General features: G+C 40.6%; 1 protein-coding gene across 3 annotated transcripts in view; it reads left to right on the plus strand.

The window, feature by feature from the left end:
- Positions 1-872: 872 nt before the first annotated feature.
- Positions 873-19,725, plus strand: part of adamts17 (ADAM metallopeptidase with thrombospondin type 1 motif, 17) — a 302,033-nt gene continuing 283,180 nt past the window's right edge. Inside the window, exons 1-2 of one of the 3 annotated variants that reach the window (XM_044189615.1) lie at positions 873-4,111; positions 4,513-4,877. In XM_044189615.1, coding sequence (XP_044045550.1) covers positions 4,054-4,111; positions 4,513-4,877 — 423 coding nt within the window. In that variant the 5' untranslated portion in view covers positions 873-4,053. The remainder of the gene's footprint in view (positions 4,112-4,512; positions 4,878-19,725) is intronic. The other 2 variants (XM_044189625.1, XM_044189606.1) reach the window with 2 other exon arrangements.

The raw sequence follows: 19,725 nt of genomic DNA on the forward strand, positions 1-19,725 counted from the left end.
CTGTCTGCCAGAAGAGACCAGCTGCTGGCTGAGACCAGGGTTCAGCCGGTATGGGTCTTTAGGTCTCTTAAGCTCAAGCACATTTTGAATGAACCGGGACAAATCCTGGTAGGCCGCTGCATCAGTGGGCCAGTGGACCGTCAAAAAATCCATAAAGTGCTTACCGGCTGTCCGGCTCTGTCTGTCTCTTTACCGGCCCTCTCTGTGTGTCTGTCATTTGGGTTGCACATGAGAGCGTGTTCCAGTACTGGGCTCTCTGGCCAATCACAGCCAAGTTGGTTAAACTTGTGCTTACATCATAGGCTCGGCCATAGCCTACTCCATTGCTACTGTTGCGGCTGTAAAACGGTGGATAAATAGACAATAGAATGTCACAACCCCCGCAAAATGATTCCTTTCACTATCAGAATTTGATCCATTCGGTCTGATAACATTTGGAAAGTCTAGAAGAGCTGCACAATTGAATAATTTTATCCATTCGGGTTAGCATAGGGCTAAACCTGAAGTTAGCTCTGGTGCGCATGCTCTGCCCATACAGCATGGGCATTAGCATTTTGCAAAAGTAGCGCGCAGCAGTGAGATGGCCAACAAGGAGGATGGCCAAAAAAATGTCAAAAAGTTAAGGAGTGGCTGAAAAAATTAGAGAAAAAAGGTAGCAGGCATTAGAGGCGCAGGCTTCCAAATGTAAAAAAATAAGAGGAAGACATACTGTTTGGGCATCAGCATCCTCAAGTGACCAGCAGCAACCTTATTTTTTAGGTGCAGACTGAAGAAGTAAGATGGGTGTTGATTTGTTAAACTAAATTGTTTATCATGTTTTAAGATTAATAACATTCCAGAAATTGTTGTTGTTACTTATTTTATTATCCTTCATAGAAAATAAAAAGGCACAAATCTTATATTAGGACACATTTGTTGTCAGAATTAGTAAGAATATATGTCCTAAAATAAAAACACAACATATGTAATTATATTACCCCCCATGTAATCAACCCTCCTCACCCAGCCTTCAAAAACCGCTGAAATCATTTTGTTAAAAAAAAAATCACACATAAAATACACATACACACACAAACAAATATTATTAATTCCCAAACAAATTACAGATAAGGTTTGTTTGGCAAAGAAACCCACAATATATGCATAAAATAGCTTCATAGCACAAAATAACATAAAATTGGATATTGGCCAACACAGTATACTTCCTGTACCTTCCATACTGTATAATGTTAATGGGTTTTTTCAGTTTTTAAAAATTCAACAGTATTTTTCAATTTCAAGTATTGCTATATAATCTGTCATGTATATAAACATATGCATATATGAATCCAAGGCAGGGGTGTGTGTGTTTAAAATTTAATCACATAGCTTTATATATATTTTTAACATGTGTGACATACCAAGAAAGAAAAAAATGTCAGAATTGCTCAAACCTTTATAATGAATTGTATTGTGTTTATTTCTTTTATTCTGTCGTCCTTCAGGAAGAGAGTGAAATGCTGCCCCCTATTTGTTTGGCGCACGTGGTCAGGAATTACACATTGTACCTTTTAAAGACAGCTCACAAATATGCAGTATAATTTCATACAAAAAAGCTCAATTAGATAAATTAAACGTGTTGTTTTTCAACATATATTCCTTGTGAATTTGGGCCAGCTGGTAATTCATCCTCCAGGGTTTGGTTTAAAGTGTACTAACTGAAGCTGATGGTATTTACTTAATTAGTCCTTCACAGTCTGAAGGTGAACTGCTTATATGGTCCTGTTTGATTGGACTGTGAGTTGAAAACAGCAGCATGCACTGTTGTAGGGTGTGAAAAGTTTTTTCCTTTTGTCAAGCTGAGTGAAATTCTTTAGGCCAAAGCTGTTGTAGTTTTGGTATTGTCACTTCCTGGTTTATTTTGTAGTATTCTCTTTCCTGTGTCTTGTGTTTTTACTTCCTGTCTGTGTTTTCCCTCCAGTTGATTGTTGGTCCTCCCTTGATTGTTGGCACCTGTGTCTTGTTATCTCACCTCCCCTAGGGTATTTAGTCTTGGTCTTTTCTTTGTTCTGTGTTGGATCATTGTTGTACATGTGGTGTGGTTCCTTGCCGAACCTTGACTCTGAGTTTATATTGAATTCTTTGTTCTCCTGTGGACCTTGTTTGGATTCTGGATTCTTGGATTTTGGATTTTTGGATTTTGCCTGCTCCCTTGTGTACTGTTTTTCTACCTTGGACTCACGCCACTGCTTTCGCCACTGCTTTCACCTCTGCTAGCCGGTAACTTATCTGCCTTTTGTCTACCTGTACTTGTCTGCATACCACCCCACAATAAACACGGAAGTTCCGGCTACTTCACTTTGAGACTGCTTCCTCGTCATCTGCTTTTGGGTCCACATACCTCTATATAGCACCCCCCGCTACGACAAAAGCTTGTAATGTCTTATCTTTTCCTTGTAGTTGAAATACATTCTCTTCATGTTCCCAGTTAAGAGCTGTTAGGAACTTTCAACACAAGCCATTAGTTAAAGTGAAGCTCAATTTAATGTATAATTCATTTTTGTACATTTTCATTTTCAAAGTAAGCCATCCAATAATTCAGTTTTTATACTAATTATAAGTAAGTTAAATAACATGTAATTCGGACACCATAGGCATTAATCTGCTTCTCTAAGAGTCAATGATGCTTGAACAGAACTTGTTTGTATGACGTGTTGTCCGACCATGTCAGAAAGTGTTTTTACCTGTTCTGAATGGGCAGGGTGAAAAGCTGGCTGCCATGGGGGGACCTGGCTTTGTGCACAGGGGCATTGTCATGTTGAAACTGTTGCCATAATGTTGGAAGAACACTTGTCTTAAATATGATTGTATTCTGGACCATTTAAGATTTCCCTTCATTGAAACTAATCTGCCCAAACCAGGAAAAGCAGACCCAGACCAAGAATAGACTAAGGTATATGGCCAGGGCTGTCCACAGTGTATATCAAACAAATACAATTTTTCACTTCTGAGAATCATCCAGGACACCATTTGTTGCCATCAGACCATTCTGAATCAAGGTTCTGGAAGTCATGGGTAGGTTTGGTGATCCATTTGACTCCTGATTTGATTACAAAGGCACAGAGCTCAAAATACAAAGATACCAAATGTTGAGACTTAAAGTTCCTTCTTGACCTGAGATTATTTTGTCAATGGCTGTTTCCAAGGTCAAGAATGAGGTCCTCAAAATGCTCACAAGAATGCAAAGTCAAACAATTCCTTGACAACTGGGCATGTGCTGATGAAGATTATGATGCAATGATATATAATAATCTTGGAGGGGCCCTTTTCTGTGGGGTTTGACTTAAAGGTAGTTTGGAATATGGGATCTCTTTGTGGGAATTATACAAAATTGTCAAAGTCCCTGTTTAGATTTCATTCATGGCTGAGAACCTGTGTATGGGATTGTTTTCCTCTTCGTTTTATTTCATTGTGGACATTAATCTACTCATCTTTGTTTTTTATTTGTTCATTTTTTTTCTAGTTTGTACACCATGTTTGTAATGTTCACTCCTGTGACCCTGAAATTACCTGAAGCTTCACTTGCTGCAATGCCACAGCTTAATAGTAACCTTTACTCTAAAACCAAGTCTTAACCCTCAAAAAGCAAGTCCCAATGGGTCCGTGTGCATTCAGGTTAAAGTCCCCACCGGGATATAAGAACAAGGAATAAACAAACACAAAACGCTTAAAAGTTTCTGCACTTTTTTTCTCCACTTGATACCACGTGTAGGGTTTCAACCCCCGACAGTGACAGACAGCTTTGCTGACCAATGAAAAGGTAGGGATTTCTCAGGTTTTTTTTTTTTTTTTTTTCGGGTCATGGTTTAATGGTACCAATCTGACATCAGTAGAGGCCGGCCCGGGCTGTGTAGGCGTGCCCTGCGCTACAAAGTCACTCCAGCCTGAATTACTGCAACTTCTCTGACTTTAGGAAAAGTTGCGTAGTCCGCTGAGTGCTTTACAAAGCGTATCAGTCGCCTCACAATAAAACCACCCACCTCTTCCACTTAGTCTACCCTGCTTTGCTTTATCATGCATAACAGCCATGTTACCCATCTGCTCCTCTCTCTTCTCTGCATTTTATTGACTGGTAAGTACTGAGTTGGAACTCTTTATGTCTGAGCTCTATGCTGTGCACGTCTGTTTCTCTTAGATAGCCTGTCTAGGTAAACTAAAGCAATCCGTTTCCTCAGTTGAACAACTGAATGTGTTAGATCAATTCTAGGCAGTCGGCTGCGGTTTCCTCCTGTATAGTTGTAAGATTCCCTCCGACAGCGAATATGAGTAATAACTGTAGCAATGACTTGCACACTGTTTCTAATGGTCGCGGGCTGCAGATTTTTGCAGACCACAAGTTGAGCCCTGAAGTTGAATGTGGCTGTAAGAGTCACGTAGCATTAAAGCAGACAGTTCAGCCAGTTCACCAAGTGTGGACAGGCTATTTTTGCCCATCGTGGCCGTTGTTTGAAGGATACTCTTCCCTCCCCACAGCCCATTCTAAGCTGGAGACAGATGAAGTGGTTCCCAGGCTGCTGTCCTTGCAGGAGGCACACCTGTCCTCCGACTATACCGCCCGCACGCTGCGGCGCCGCGGTCAGCGCTCCCTGGACGCCCCGGGGGGAGGACACTCTGACCCGGTTAACATAATTCTGTCACTGCACGCTTTCGGAAGGAACCTGTATTTAAATCTGACACGAGACAACAAGTTTCTCTCAAGGGGTTTCGTGGTGGAGGAGAGGCGCAGGGACCAGAGCGCAGCGGTGAGCAACTTAACTATGAACCAACTCTGCTTTTACTCCGGCTCCATCATCAATCACACGGATTCTCTGGCATCAATGAGCACCTGTGGCGGCCTGGTAAATCCATCTTCATTTTTTGGACTTGTTGATAGGTTTCATGTCATTCAATCCAAGTAGTTGAGCACCAGACCATTCCATTTAATGCACTGAAAAGGCAGGTTGGATTACAGCAGCTTGGCCTGGAGATACTCTCCATGTTAGAGCAGCCACTCTGCTGAAGTGCCAATGAGCATGATTTTTAGCTCCTGTCTCATCAGTCATTGTCCATTTGATGGAAAGAAGCAGCATAAAAAACATGGAGTCATTTTAACAACCTTAAAGCTACTTTAAGAGGAAACAAAATGGGAATACTGTATGTTAAGGGTTTTTAATTAATCAATTCAATTGACAAAACAGTTTCTTGTGGAGCTTTTTGTGGGGCTCTCAAATGCATCTCAGTCTCATCAGTGGATGGAAGATGAGCAAACTCCATCCGCTGATGAAGACTGTGAGATGTGGTTGTAAGCTTAGGAAAAAAACAGTAAATAGACAGTTTTCGTCAAACTACGATTTCCAAGGTAAAGCATGAACTTTCATGCTCAATGTATGATAAGGGGTTCTACAATATTACTTTGTTTTAATCTTGATTTGATTGTGATACTGTCAGACAGAGTGGAATAAGTGTGGAATAAGATAATTTTTCCAATCTTAAATCTACTCAGGGAAAATAAAACGGGGAACCTGGATTTTAAGAGGTCAGACCAACTAAATGACAGCAAAAGCTGGCCAAAGATCCATCTTAAATAAAAGGTTACACTTCCATCCTACTAAGACACAGACCCTCACTATCTCTAGGTCTGCTGTTCTGTAGCAGAGCCTGACCTCTGACTTCCTTGTGGAGGAGGTTAGAGAAAATATGAATTTCCCCATTGTGAGCAATGAAGTTCCACATTAGCTGAGGCATTTGGATAATTCTCTTATGTAAAGTGAGTGTGCAGGTTGGGATTCAGACTAAGTCCTGGGCTCTTCAGCAAAAACAGGCTTGAAACAAGCTCTTAAAGTAGATTATGTTCCTTTATTTCCTCTATATATCCTAAGTGACAGTGTAAGCATTAAGCTAACCTGCAATGAATGAGCAGATCATTGTCTAGTTGTGCACAGACACTGTGAGACACATGGTGGGTTTATATGGGAAAACACAGGCAGCTGCAGCAATTAAACCTGTAGCCTTTTATGGTCTGTCCAGACTTGTCAGAGTGAGGGGCTGAGGGGCATTCAGAGTGTCCTCAGTAAAATGAGAAATTAGCTGTGTCCCAGTTTTAAGGTATATACTAATTCAAGAAAGTGCATACTATACTTAAAGTTATACTTAGAGTATGTTTACAGTGTGCTATTGTGGCAGAAATTATAGTAATGTGCTGTTAGCTAATGGGAAATGATGCAAGACACAACGTCAACCAAACAGCAGTTTTGGAACACAAGGATTTTTAATTCTTCTGAGTGTTCCCATGAGTCATCACACCACTGACAAGTTTCTTGACTTCTTTCCAGCTTTGAGTAACTTCACCATTTCTTTTGTGCATTGCATTGTGGGACAACAGGGTCCATCAACACCACAATCAAAAGTTGAGCAATCTTATTCTGCATGCTGACATTTCTACATGATAAATCCGGTTTATAACAACTTGGGTCTTATTTATGTATTCCTACATTCCTATCAGTAACAATAACACTGTACTCAGCAATAGAACCAGAATGGCTGACATTTCTGGTCAATATTGGCTTATCACATATATTTTAGTATCGGTTGTATATGTTGGCCGTAAAGTAACAAGAAATATCAGTAGAAAAGAGTTCCTTTAATAACAATGTCTAATTACACAATTTTCCCACCAGAGTGCACTAACAAGTTTATTTTTACATTGTAAAATGTCCAGCTCACTAGATTTCTCTGTCACTAATCTTAATAATACATCAGTATCAACATCAAAAATCCAGTATTGTTACAGTTGGGCTATACTCACTGAGATAATTGCATCACTAAAAAGAAGTCTGATGGGTCAAGAAAAATGAGTAGTCAGATGATCAGACAGGTTGGAGACAAACCAACAGGTTAGACAAACTTATTTAGAAGAAGGGCAGGCCTTCACAGAACCTGTTGAGTACAGTGTTATTATAAATGATATAAATGATGGTCAAAAGTATGAAAATATAGGATATACAGTATATTCAATGTCTTTGTGTACACTGTAGATTTCAGTTACGTTGTAGAATTCAGTACTAAATCAACAGTTGAAGTCTTTCCTGGGATTCATTCTAAAACAAAAAGGCTCCGTGGGCTGTCTTGTGTGTCGGAGGTTCCTAGAAATTTTATTAGCAACTCAAACTGTATCAGATATTGGTTTGCCACTTCCAAGTTTCCATGCTAACTGCTCTTTGAAGCAGTCAGAAAAAAAGCTGGTAGCCACACACACACATGCTTACTGTGTGTTTGATGTTAAATCTGACTAGGAGTGTGATCAGGCTAAGTGTGCGGACTATATCATGGCTTTCGGGGGAGCTCACTTTTGTTACGGGGGGATTCCGCAGACTGACTGTGACTCTTGAAGCATTCATAGCTGTAAGCATGTAGGCCTACTTGCTTTGTGTCACCTGACATATAATAATCAGTTAATGACCACATCACACCTCCACACGGGTATCAAACTCAAACAAGTATGATACAATACGGCCAACTAAAGCAGGGCACATTACACTCTGCAGAGTGATGTACTATAAACAACGATTAAAGTTACCCATCACATACAGATGAGCACAATAATTTCTTGGTACAATTAAGACATCAAATGTGTGGGTCACATATCAACAAACCAGCCTATAACAACACACACATGCATGAGCATTATAAATACCAACACAAATAGCCTACGCTGCCTACAAGGGATCCAGTCCTCATCAACACCCATCACATACAGTACAGTGCTAACAGTGAATAATACAGTTGATTGGGAATAGCTCTTACCTTAAAACAGAAGCGACCACAGAGGCCCGTTTTTTCCCTGATCTTTGAGTAGTGAAGTTTACAGTATTGCACTGTCACGCTTTGATGGTGATGGCAAGAATGGCATGCATGCCGGTATCTTTTATTAGAGTTAATTAGTGATGAATCACCCTCATGCATGAATCATAGATCAATAACCTAATTTGTCTTTCTCAGGTTCCTATCAGTTACTGTGGTTAGGTAGTCTGCCACCAGTTGGATGAGGGGACTCCTTTCTATGTTCAACTCTTGGCAGGCAGGGGCTTTATAATGGTAACAGGCAGGGTCGTTCTTTTTAATATGGCTCCAGAATTTGATAGATTTTTTTGAATAGATATAAGTAGTGGTCGACCGATTATTTGGGCCAATCTTTGGAATTTTGAGAAAATTGATGCCTGCACTCACGAGGCCGATTTAAACAAAAAATGTCTGCAGACACATCTGCAGGCAGCCTTGTCAGTGTGGCTGTGATGGAACGCTGTTAGTGCTATGCGTCTTGTGTCAAATTCGCCATTATATGGGCAGGTGTAAGTGAGTGCTGTGAAAGAGTGGGAAATGTGCCAATGCTGGATGGCCACTCTTAATAACGTATGTTTAGTGTCTGTATAATGAGATTGATTCCGGTCTTTTAGTGAGAAAATGTGAATAAAGTTAGTTGGGAACTGTAACGGCAGCAAGCCTTCAACCAGCTAAACTAGCTTACAGGGCTTGAAAAACAATTGTATTGGTGTCCCCAGTCCCCACTCCTACTCCCAATGACCCGGGGTCGTAAAACATTTATTAAATTTGTCATTTGGGATGGTTGTGGGATGGTAAGCAAGTGTAACTTTTATTGTTGGTGAGCCTGTGTCTGCCGTTGTCAAATACGTCACATAACATAAACATATTTACTTCATCAATAGCACTCATATACATGATCATGCCAGTGCAAAGTCTGCCAGCAATAGAGTAACATTAATAGCCAGCTTGCAGAACTATTCCACCAAAGTGGGCAAAGCCAGCAGCACATTCTGTCAGCTAAAGCAGAGGAAGAGGACAGGATTGATGAACCTCTCCTCTTGTCTCAAGTCAACAATCTGCTATCGTAAGCGATTGATTTGATAGATAGAAGAAGATACACAATGTTAGTTATAGTCGGTTGCATTTGCTAATGGGCTATAGCCTCGATTCAACAAGCGGGCTTGTGTTAACAGGAGTCCGAAGGCTAGCGTTGATGTTGTCAACTTGCCAACAACGTTTCTACACTTGTGTGCGTGTCTCTCTCCCTCTGTGCATGTGTGTGTGTCTGTTTGTTTGTGCTTCAGTACACCAAGCTAACTTGCACAGAAATAGTGGATTTGCGGTACATAATCTCTGCTTGATCACATTGTTGTCACCTCTAGTCACTTGGTAGATGATATGATCAGGCTATCTGGCTTATAACCGAGTTTGTCAACAAACGTGAACAAACATACAAAAATATGCTTTGGGACAGTTTTGGGAAGGTGGTGAAAAAGTTAGCTTCGAGCCCTGTACTATAACTCCTGAATTTCCTTAAAAATTCCATCTAAAACATGTTACTGGCTAAGATAACCATGTATATTAGATTGTAATTTGCATGGAATAATGACTTTTCTTTGTTTTTTTTAATTATATTTTTTCGGTTTTAATAATTACATCAGCATTACATATCGGCCATTGGTCGCCCTGCTCTCTAAATATTGGCATCGGCCATTGAAATACCCACATCGGTCGATCACCACTTAGAAGTAAAGGATATTGGCCTAATTTAGCCTTGCATGCAGAGTTCGGGGCTTTTCTTTGTCTTTGGCTCCTGGTGCCTCTCATATACTGTGCATGCCAACTAAGCATAATGTACATTTCCATCGCTTTAAATGAATAAATTCAATAATATAATCATGCTGTTTTCAACACTGGATTACTCATCTAAAATATTCCTGTCACTGCGGGTGTATGTGTGTTAATGTCCCAGCCAAATTGTATTTTGTAATAACAAGTACAAATGCCACAAGATGGCAATAGCTACATTTTAAGTGTTGTATGGGAACTGTAACTGCATTTTCCACAACACAGTCCTGCAAATGTTTCACAATAAAATCCTTGTTAAGAAATGAAGGGATTCTGTCCACTGAAACGCTAGCTTTTAATTTGAAACAGATACAGGAAGTGTTGAGTTTGTATTGACAGCATAATGCAGTAACAAAACTTTAACAGGGCAAACAGGAGCAGGTCCGAAAACAAGAAGAAGTTTGTCCTAATCCCAGACTTAAACACAACTTAAAATGGATGTTTATTTATCTGTGTGGAGAAACTGGGTCAGACTGGCAGAGAAAAACAGGTTTTCATCATATAAATAAACTTAATAATAAACAGAACATATGGGAAAGAGCATTAGTTCTACTATTTAGATTTCCTCACAGTACTGATATAACTTGCAGAACTGATTTCTTTCTTCATTCACTGTAACACTTGAGAGATGAAATCAAACATCTTCCAGCTGAAGGAAGGAAACCACCTCAGATTCCTACAATCACAGCTGTCTTTGCATGGTTATGATATACCCTTCTCTCCAGCTGATGCCTATGAATAGTATCATGTACCCATGTTTGTGGAGCTGTAGAAATGCTTTAATTCATCCTCGAGTCCACATTATGCTGGCTAACAGCATTTGTTATCCCTGGGGCTCAGCCGGGAGTGGAATGTCTGCGCAAATGTTAGAATAGACTGAGTTGCTGCTCTATTTTATGGCATACCACACTGCTCTAGTCAGAGCAGGCCTGTTCATAGGTGCTGCACTGTTACTGCTGCCTGTGCATTGTGTTGTTTCTCTTCTCTGTTAGTCGCTGCTGTTGTTGCTGTGCAGAGACCTCACAAATCTGTGCTGGAAAAAATGCAGAATGGATTTGTTGGAATTTTCTTGACCACCTTAAGGCGCCAGTATACCCCGTCAGAAGTGTTTGTCAGACGGTTGAATAGCTTTGGAAACGTCCTTCTCCCACACCTTTCGGACATCAAATTGGGACTGGGCTCTGTCCAACAATATCGGTTACTTTCCAAAACCGACAATCCAGCATTCACACCCACTTCACGCCGTGATTGGCTAGGTGTGTGGAGGTGGGAAAGGAGCTAGGGTTTGAACTTTTTTCTCAAGCTCGCTAGTTGTTACACAACTATTCTTCACTTTTCACACACAATGAATGCCTTCCAGGAGAGACTGTCTGAAAATATGTACCATTATCCCCATATTTAAACAATATCACAGAGATTATATTTGTAATGTTTTTGTGTACAACATACGCACTAGACAGCTGGCTATTGCCTGGCACATTTTGTTCAAGCCCTAAATAAATTTCCCAATGCTGTGTGATTTAATAACCACTAGATGTCACAAATAGACTACATTTAGCTGGCATTCAAAATTGACAAGAAAAAAACTGGAAATCATCACGCTATCATTGAAATACTTTGTGTGGCAGTGATGTGCCAGAGTTTCCCCATCAATTTGTGTTTCCCCTAACCTTAAAGGTCACATATTATCATTTTCAGGTTCATACTTTTATTTCAGGGGTCTACTAGAAAATGTTTGCATGCTTTAATGTTCAAAAACACATTCTTTTTCTCATTCTGACCATTGCTGTAGGACTTCTATTCACCCTCTGTCTGAAACAGTCTGTTTTAGTGCCTGCCTCTATAAGGCCCCCCTCTCGAAAAGCCCAGTCTGCTCTGATTGGTCTGCTCCCACAGGCCTGAGCAGGCATCGCTCACCAACTCCAAACACAAGCCAAGCCCCCAGGAAGTGGATACATTTTTTTGAGTGACACAACCCCAGCAAAATGACTCATTTCACTATCAGTATTTGATCCATTTGGTCCTATAACATTTGGAAAGTTTAGAAGAGCCACACAATTAAATAATTTTATCCCCATTCAAGTTAGCGAAGAGTTAAACCGGAAGTTAGCCGGCCTGGCTGGTGGAAGTCTTTGGTGCGCAGTATGCATTCAGCCGGGTAATTTCTTTACAGCGGGAAGTGGCTTTTTTGGCTTCATGCTCCACTAAGCAACTTTCATGTGAATGAATGGGACCCTGCCTCCGACGCTATATCTAGTTCTCTTTATACATCCATGATGCATCTATCGGCGTTTTTGTGTACCCTGCAGAAGCTTTCGCTAGAAGCTTCATCTTAAACCTTCATAAATTGACATTTTATCGAGTTTATCCAAGTTTTCTATGCTATACTGTTTTCCTCGCCATTGTTTTACCTATATGTTTTAACTTGGTAAAAGTTTTCAGTCATCAGACGCATGGATCTTAATTGATTCTAAGCTGACTGCCTCCACTGCTGCTAGCTTATCTAGGTTTGTTTTTAGCCTGGCGGCTAGGCTAACCTGTCGCTTTTACTAAGGATTTTAAGCTCTTTAGCACTTTAATGAACTTTACTGTGGATTTTAAGCTTTGAAGCACTCTCACAGACTAACTGCAAGCTTGATTGTGGATCTTGTCACCTTACCGTCTCAAAGCTGAAGAAAAGTATCGCCTGTCTGGAAGCCGAGCTCAGAGAAGAAGACAAGCTCATCCTGGAGTTCTCCACTGTCGCCTCGGCCCAGGCAAAACACCTTACAGTCCTCAGCTCCTCTGGCGGCGCAAGCCGGAATGCGACCATCCCATCTCACTCCCCTGACTGCTCCACTCAAGCACTGGACAATGATCCCACTCTTCCGTGGCTCGGCTCCATCTTCACTGGCGCCCCGGAGCATGAAGCCGTTTCAGCTAAGCCTGAAGATCCGTGGCTCCTCATGGATGCAAAGCCCAAAGCAATGGCCATTTGTACTCCTTGCCGAGCCCCAGTGGATGCACAGTGAGTGTGCATCCACTGGGGCTCGTGGGGTGGTGAGAAGGCTCCGGCGAGTTTGATTCCACATCAACCGGAGCACTGGACTGCAACCTGTAAGGACAGACATCGGGACCTCCTGCTGGCCAACAGGTTTGACATCCTGGATACGCAGGACTTTCCTGTGCCTTTCAAGTTAATTTAATAAAGATCCAGGCCAGAACCCTACCTCCACTCTCAACCTGAAATCTGAACCAGCACAGACTTTTTAAGATGGCTCTTCTCAATGTAAGATCCCTCTCTAACAAAATGTTTATTTTAAATGATTTTATCTCTTCTACTGATTTAGAGTTTATGTTCTTAACAGAATTCTGGTTACGTCCTGGTGATCACAGTCAGCTGGCTGAATTGTGCCCTCCAGATTATGACTGCTTTACCTGCCCTGGGGTTGTGGTCGAGGTGGGGGCCTTGTTACTGTCTATAGGAAGCATTTAAAGTGTGACCTCATAGCTTGCAATGATTTTTCCTCCTTTGAAGTGCTCATGTTTAAACTTGGTGGCCCCCTCCTGGTCATATTTGCTATTATTTATCGCCCCCCTAAACCAGCTGGCTCCTTCTTGTTGGAACTTCCTGAGTTTTTATCCAGTCTTATTTTAAATTATGATAGAATTGTTCTTTGTGGTGTTTTTATTATTCATATTGATGACTCCACTATTGCCCTTGCTGCTAATTTTTTAAATATCACTAACTCTTTTAACTTTCAACAACATGTGTCTAGCCAATCTCATTCCCGTGGCCACACCCTAAACCTAGTCTTTACTTTGGGCCTGAAAACTCCATCTATGGAAATCAGGGACATGTTTGTATCTGATCACCTATGCATTGTTTTTAACTGTGAATGAGAGGCTGCTAGTACTGTCTTATCCCGCTCTAAGTACACGCGTCCTTAATGAGCATAGTGCCTCAAAATTCTGTACACTGTTAAATTCTCCTGGCAATGTGTTTCCTGATTCCTCCAACACCAACGATTTGGTTGATTCTTTTAACTACCTGTGTTCTTCAACCTTTGATCCTCTGAAAAATAGACCAAACCCAAAGACTAGAAAAAAGCCATGGTTAAATGACAGTATTCGAAGCTGTAAAAGGAAATGCAGAGAAGCAGAATGCAGATGGAAGAAATCAGGTCTCCAGGTCCACTTTGTGGCTATGAAAGAGTTATTACTCATTTATAATAGGAAGGTAAAGGATGCAAGAACACTTCATTTCTCTGCACTTATTTCTGATCATCAGCACAACCCCAGATTCCTATTTAAGACTGTGGATCAGTTAGTTAACCCAGCCTCTCCTTGTGCCCCTGCTGATTGTGATGCTAATTGTGAAAAGTTTCTTTTGCACTCTGCTGGTAAGGTTGAGTTAATAAGATCTGATATCACCCGCAACCCTGCCTTTTTAGATGTGGATCACCCGCTCAGGGATTCTTTGAGCTATTTTTCTGCTTACTATGCCTGAACTCGCAGACAAACTCATGTCTCTTATGAGAGTATCCTCCAGCCCTCTGGACAAAATCCCAACTAGGTTTTTATTGGAAGTTATGGATTGTATTACGCCCCTTTTACAAATGATTTTTAACAGCTCGCTGTCTACTGGCTGCGTCCCAGATTACTTTAAAACTGCTTGTGTCCAGCCAGTCCTAAAAAAACCTGGGCTTGATCCCACCCTTCTGGATAACTATCGCCCAATCTCCAAAGTGCCTTTTATTTCCAGTTTTAATAATACCTTTGAAAAGTTCCAATCTGGCTTTCATCAACACCACAGCACTGAGACAGCCCTTCTCAAAGTCACTAATGACCTTTTAATGAATGCAGACGCAGGCATGCGGTCAATTCTTTGCCTTTGACACAATTGATCATGGCATTCTTTTAGATAGACTGAGGCACTGGGTGTGCATATCGGGCACTGCACTAGACTGGTTCTCATCTTATCTGTCCAATAGGAAATTCTGTGTCAGCATTAATAACTTCATGTCATCCTTTTCCTATATCAAGTACGGTGCGCCTCAAGGTTCAATTCTGGGACCCAAACTGTTTTCCTTATACATGCTTCCTTTGGGTGATGTCATCCACAGACATGGTATTTCTTTTCATTGTTATGCGGAGGACACTCAGTTGTACCTCCCTGTCAAGGCCACTGACCTTAGTATGCTGAGTTTTCTGCAGGACTGCCTGTCTGATTTTCTTCAGCTCAACTCAAATAAAACTGAAATCCTTGGTATTGGGACCCAACACATCACTAAACAAATACTGCCATCTACTGGTAACCTGTCACAACATATCAAGCCTGTTGCAAGAAATCTTGGTGTCCTGTTTGATAGCAATTTATGTTTTGAGCAACATGTCACTAAGCTTGTCCCATTATGTTTTTATCACATCAGAAACATTGCAAAAATCCGATCTATTTTAAATCTTACTGATGCAGAAACTGTTGTACATGCTTTTATCTCCTTTCGATTATTGTAACAGCTTGTTTACTTGTCTTAATCAAAAAAATTTGACACGACTGCAGACTGTACAGAACTCAGCTGCTAGGCTATTAACCAGGATCAAGAAGTACGACCACATCACACCTGTTTTAGCGTCTTTATATTGACTCCCTGTTTGTTTTAGGATTAATTTTAAGATCTTGTTGATTACTTTTAAAGCTCTCATGGCCTGGCCCCAGATTATATTTTAGATCTTGTAATCCCTTATGAACCTTCACGTAGTTTGAGATCTTCGGGCAGGGGTCTTCTGTCTGTTCCTGGTTCCAGGATGAAAACTAAGGGGGACAGAGCTTTTGCCATCAGGGCCCCGAGGCTCTGGAACAACCTGCCCGACGAAATTAGGTTGTCTGAGTCAGTCTTCGTTTAAGTCTGTAATCAAACACATTTTTATCTGAAAGCATATCTTGATTTTACCTGAAATGGCTGTTTATTTTATTGCTTTTGTGTATTTTATTTCTTTATATATCATCATTCACTGTGGTATTTTATTTGTCTTGTTGTGAAGCACTTTGTACTTTGTTTTGGTATGTGCTCTATAAACAACATTTTATTATTATTTATTATTATACAGACATCCTTGTTTGGTCTTCCACATCTGGTCCACTGGCGTTTTTCAGCCAGGGAATCACTAAAAGAGTTTAGCTGCACTTCAACAGTGAATATTACCACAATAACCACCTCTAAACCAAAAACTTGACACCCGCACATGTTTGAGCGGGAATCTGATCCGAAATTGGGGAGAAATTAACACCATCTGCAACCAAGATTACAGTTTCCCTGACGTTTGCCTCAGGTGAATACTGCTATTTATGTTTTCTGCCACAGGTTAGTATTTATGCATTCAATTCAATTGTTTTTATATAGTGGCAATTCATAACAAGTTATTTCTCTGCACTTTGCCTATAGAGCAGGTCTAGACCGTACTCTTATATTATTTACAGAGACAGTGGCATGGAAAAACTTCCAGATAACAGGCAGAAACCTCTGGCAGAACCAGACTCAAAGGTGGGCGGCCATCCGCTGCTGGTTTGGTTGTGTGAGAGAGGGGGGGATATTACAATTTCCACCTAGAATTTTAAAATAATAATGTAATGGTAGTGGTAATATGTAAATATAAAATATAAATATATTAATATATATTAATATATATATATATATATATATATATATATATATATATATATATATATATATATATATATATATATATATTATATATATATATATATATTTATATATATATATATATATATATATATATATATATATATATATATATATATATATATATATATATATATATATATATATATAAATAAAGTAATAATATTAGGAATGATAGTGATAGGAATAACATTGATAATAATAGTAATAAGACCAATAATAACAATTGTAGTAGCAGTTGTCGAGCAGGAACACGAGGGCAGCAGGTGGCCCACAACCATAGATCCAGTCTCTGCAGCTCCGGAGGCAGAAATACCTGCTGAAAGCGACAGAAGGAGAGAGACGAGAAAGCACAAAACTACGGGAGAGAGAAGATGCCGAGTTTGTAATATGCATTAATGAGATAAAAATACATACAGATGGAGAAGGAGAGGAGACAGGAGCTCAGTGTATCATGGGAAGTCTCCTGGCAGTCTAGGCCTATAGCAGCATAACTAAGGGATGGTTCAGGACTCACCAAGCCAGCCCTAACTACAAGCTTTATCAAAGAGGAAAGTCTTAAACCTACTCTTAAATGTGGAGATGGTATCTGCCTCCCGAACCCAAACTGGGACCTGATTCCACAGAAGAGGAGCTTGATAACTAAAGGCTCTGGCTCCCATTCTACTTTTGGAGACTCTAGGAGCCACAAGTAACCCTGCATTCTGGGAGTGCAGTGTTCTAATGGGGTAATAAGATATGAGCTCTTTAAGATACAATGGTGCGTGACCATTAAGAGCTTTATAGGTGAGGAGAAGGATTTTAAATTCTATTCTGGATTTTACAGGGAGCCAGTGCAGAGACGCTAATATTGGATAAATATGATCTCTTTTCCTAGTTCTTGTCAGTACACGTGCTATGACCTATAGATCCCAGTGAAGTAGAAAGCATTTGTTGTGAAGAGATACAGAGGTAATATGTTATCATGGACATGTAGCACAGTATGCAATGTAATTACGTTATAGTATAGTGATTTCTGTAGCAACTGTCCTGTGTCTTATCCTGACTACACATTAGTTACATCAGTCTAGTGACACATAATGAAGCAGTAACTTGCGTGGAATAGACAATATCCTGTAGCAACTTAACTTAAGGTGGAGTTACTGATCTTACAAAGTAACTTGCTTATGTACTTGGAAAAATGTTCAGTAACTAAAGCGTCACCAGCTACTGTTAGGACTGTACTGTTTCACAGAGTAACTTCTTTCTTTACTTGAGAAGTTTTTACTTGTCAGACAATAATTGCCATGTTTATGCTTTTAAAATGTTTGTCAAAGCTGCAGATGATCTGTTTGATACCTTTCAAAATACTGGAGAGAATATTGTATAATTTATATTGTGATCTGTCAACACTGTAATAATATGACTGTATGACTGTGAAACAGAGAAATGTCTTGTGTTGCTTACAGTCACTATTTACTACCAGTAGTAAAGGATTAGTAGCAAAACTCTTTAACATTTTCATAGTCAGGATGTTAAATGGACCAGGTTACTGGTCTGTTTGTGAGGAAGTCCAATATCCAGTTGCAGAGCGTTGTACTCAAGCCCAGAGTTCTAAGTTTGCCAGTCAGTTTCATGGGGGAGATTGTGTTGAATGCTGAGCTGAAATCAACAAACAGCATTCTGATGTAGGTGTTGTTCTCAAGGTGTGTGAAGAGTGGAGGGCAGTGGAGAAGGCATCCTCTGTGGATTTGTTGGTTCTGTATGCAAACTGGTGAGGGTTCAGGCTAGCTGGGATCTTGTTTTTGATCTGCTGGAGAACCAGTTTCTCAAAGCATTCATAAGAATAGAGGTGAGTGCCACAGGGCGGTAGTCGTTTAGACTAGACACTGCAGACCTTTTTGGTACAGGTACAATGGTGGCTGTCTTGAAGCAGGTAGGAACACTCTCCTGTGACAATGATGTGTTAAAATGTCGGTAATGACATCAACTAGCTGAGTGGCACATGTTCTTAGTAAATGGCCAGGGATGTTATCAGGCCCAGCAGCTTTACTCATATTCACTCTCAGCAGGACTCTTCTCACATCCGCTGTGGATATCTGACAGTGGCCAGTCTTCTGGAGGCAGAGCAGACTTGACAGCTGACTCTTTGTTGAGTAGATCAAAGCAAGCATGAAATGTGTTAAACTTATCTGGCAATTTGGCCTCACACATAAAGGGGGCGCTCCTGCTTTTGTAGCCTGTGGTCTGGATTGCTTGCCACATATCTTTGGTGCTCTTGGTGTTGAGGTCTCTCTCCAGTCTCTCCTGATGTCTCCTTTTTGCCTCCTTAATGCCAGCTTTCAGTCTCGCTCTAGCGGTGCTGTATGCTTCCTTGTCTGATTCCTGAATCAGCGACATCTTTTAAATCACTTCTCAAATAGGGCCCTCACCTCTCCAATCACCCAGGCTTTTTGGTTGTGGAAAGATTTTATTGTCTTTGTGATCACCACATCATCAACACATTTGCTGATGTATGATGTCACTGTTGATGTATATTTCTCAAAGTTGATGTGGTTCTTCTGGGTGGCGGCAACATATGCCAGTGTGTGCACTGAAAACAGTGGATGTGCCAACACCAAAGTCTTTGCCGGACACAGTATTAGTAGCTCATTGTTAAACTTTACCAAAAGTAGTCGTAATATATTTGGCTACAAACCAGTACTTCTGATGTGAGGCTGAAGAGTCCTCAAAGACAGTTGTGTGCCAATGGTATGTCGTTGTAGTGAGTTGTTCTGGCAGGCAACATCCCTTGTTACAGGTAACTGTGGTGATGTTCTGGCCTATATGCAGGAAACGGACTCTGACATCCTTTCAAATATGCATACCTCAACAGGAGAGACCTAGGGCTGTTGACAGTGTTCCAATATATATGTTACACTAGAACTGCAATGGAGCTGCAATAGTGTGTTACTAATCCATTTGCAATAATGCTAAGTTTATCTGTGAATCAGAATGGTCATATTGGCCTCGGCATGACACGCTGACCATCGGGCCACTACAGCGTTCAGGTATGAGCAAGTTAGAGACTGGGTGCAAAGTTACACAATGTTGGCAAGCAAAGGAATTACTGTTTCAGAAATTCCTTGCAGTTTGACCATTTTTTTCCCCACATATGTACCTTCAGGGCATGTCTATCAAGTAAATGTACATACAGCAGCAATGTACACACATACTGGCGAGGATCACAGAGCAGAAGGGGCTTTCATATAACAACAAAGCCAGCTGAGCTTGCGTTGCACTGTAATGTTCCACAAAAAGCAACATGAAAAAAACATATCCAACCTACTACTCTCGTTATTTAATTGGTTTCAAATGAGGCTTAATGTTCACAGTT

This window comes from Siniperca chuatsi, linkage group LG1, assembly GCF_020085105.1.
Source record: "Siniperca chuatsi isolate FFG_IHB_CAS linkage group LG1, ASM2008510v1, whole genome shotgun sequence".
In the NCBI taxonomy this organism is placed as follows: domain Eukaryota; kingdom Metazoa; phylum Chordata; class Actinopteri; order Centrarchiformes; family Sinipercidae; genus Siniperca; species Siniperca chuatsi.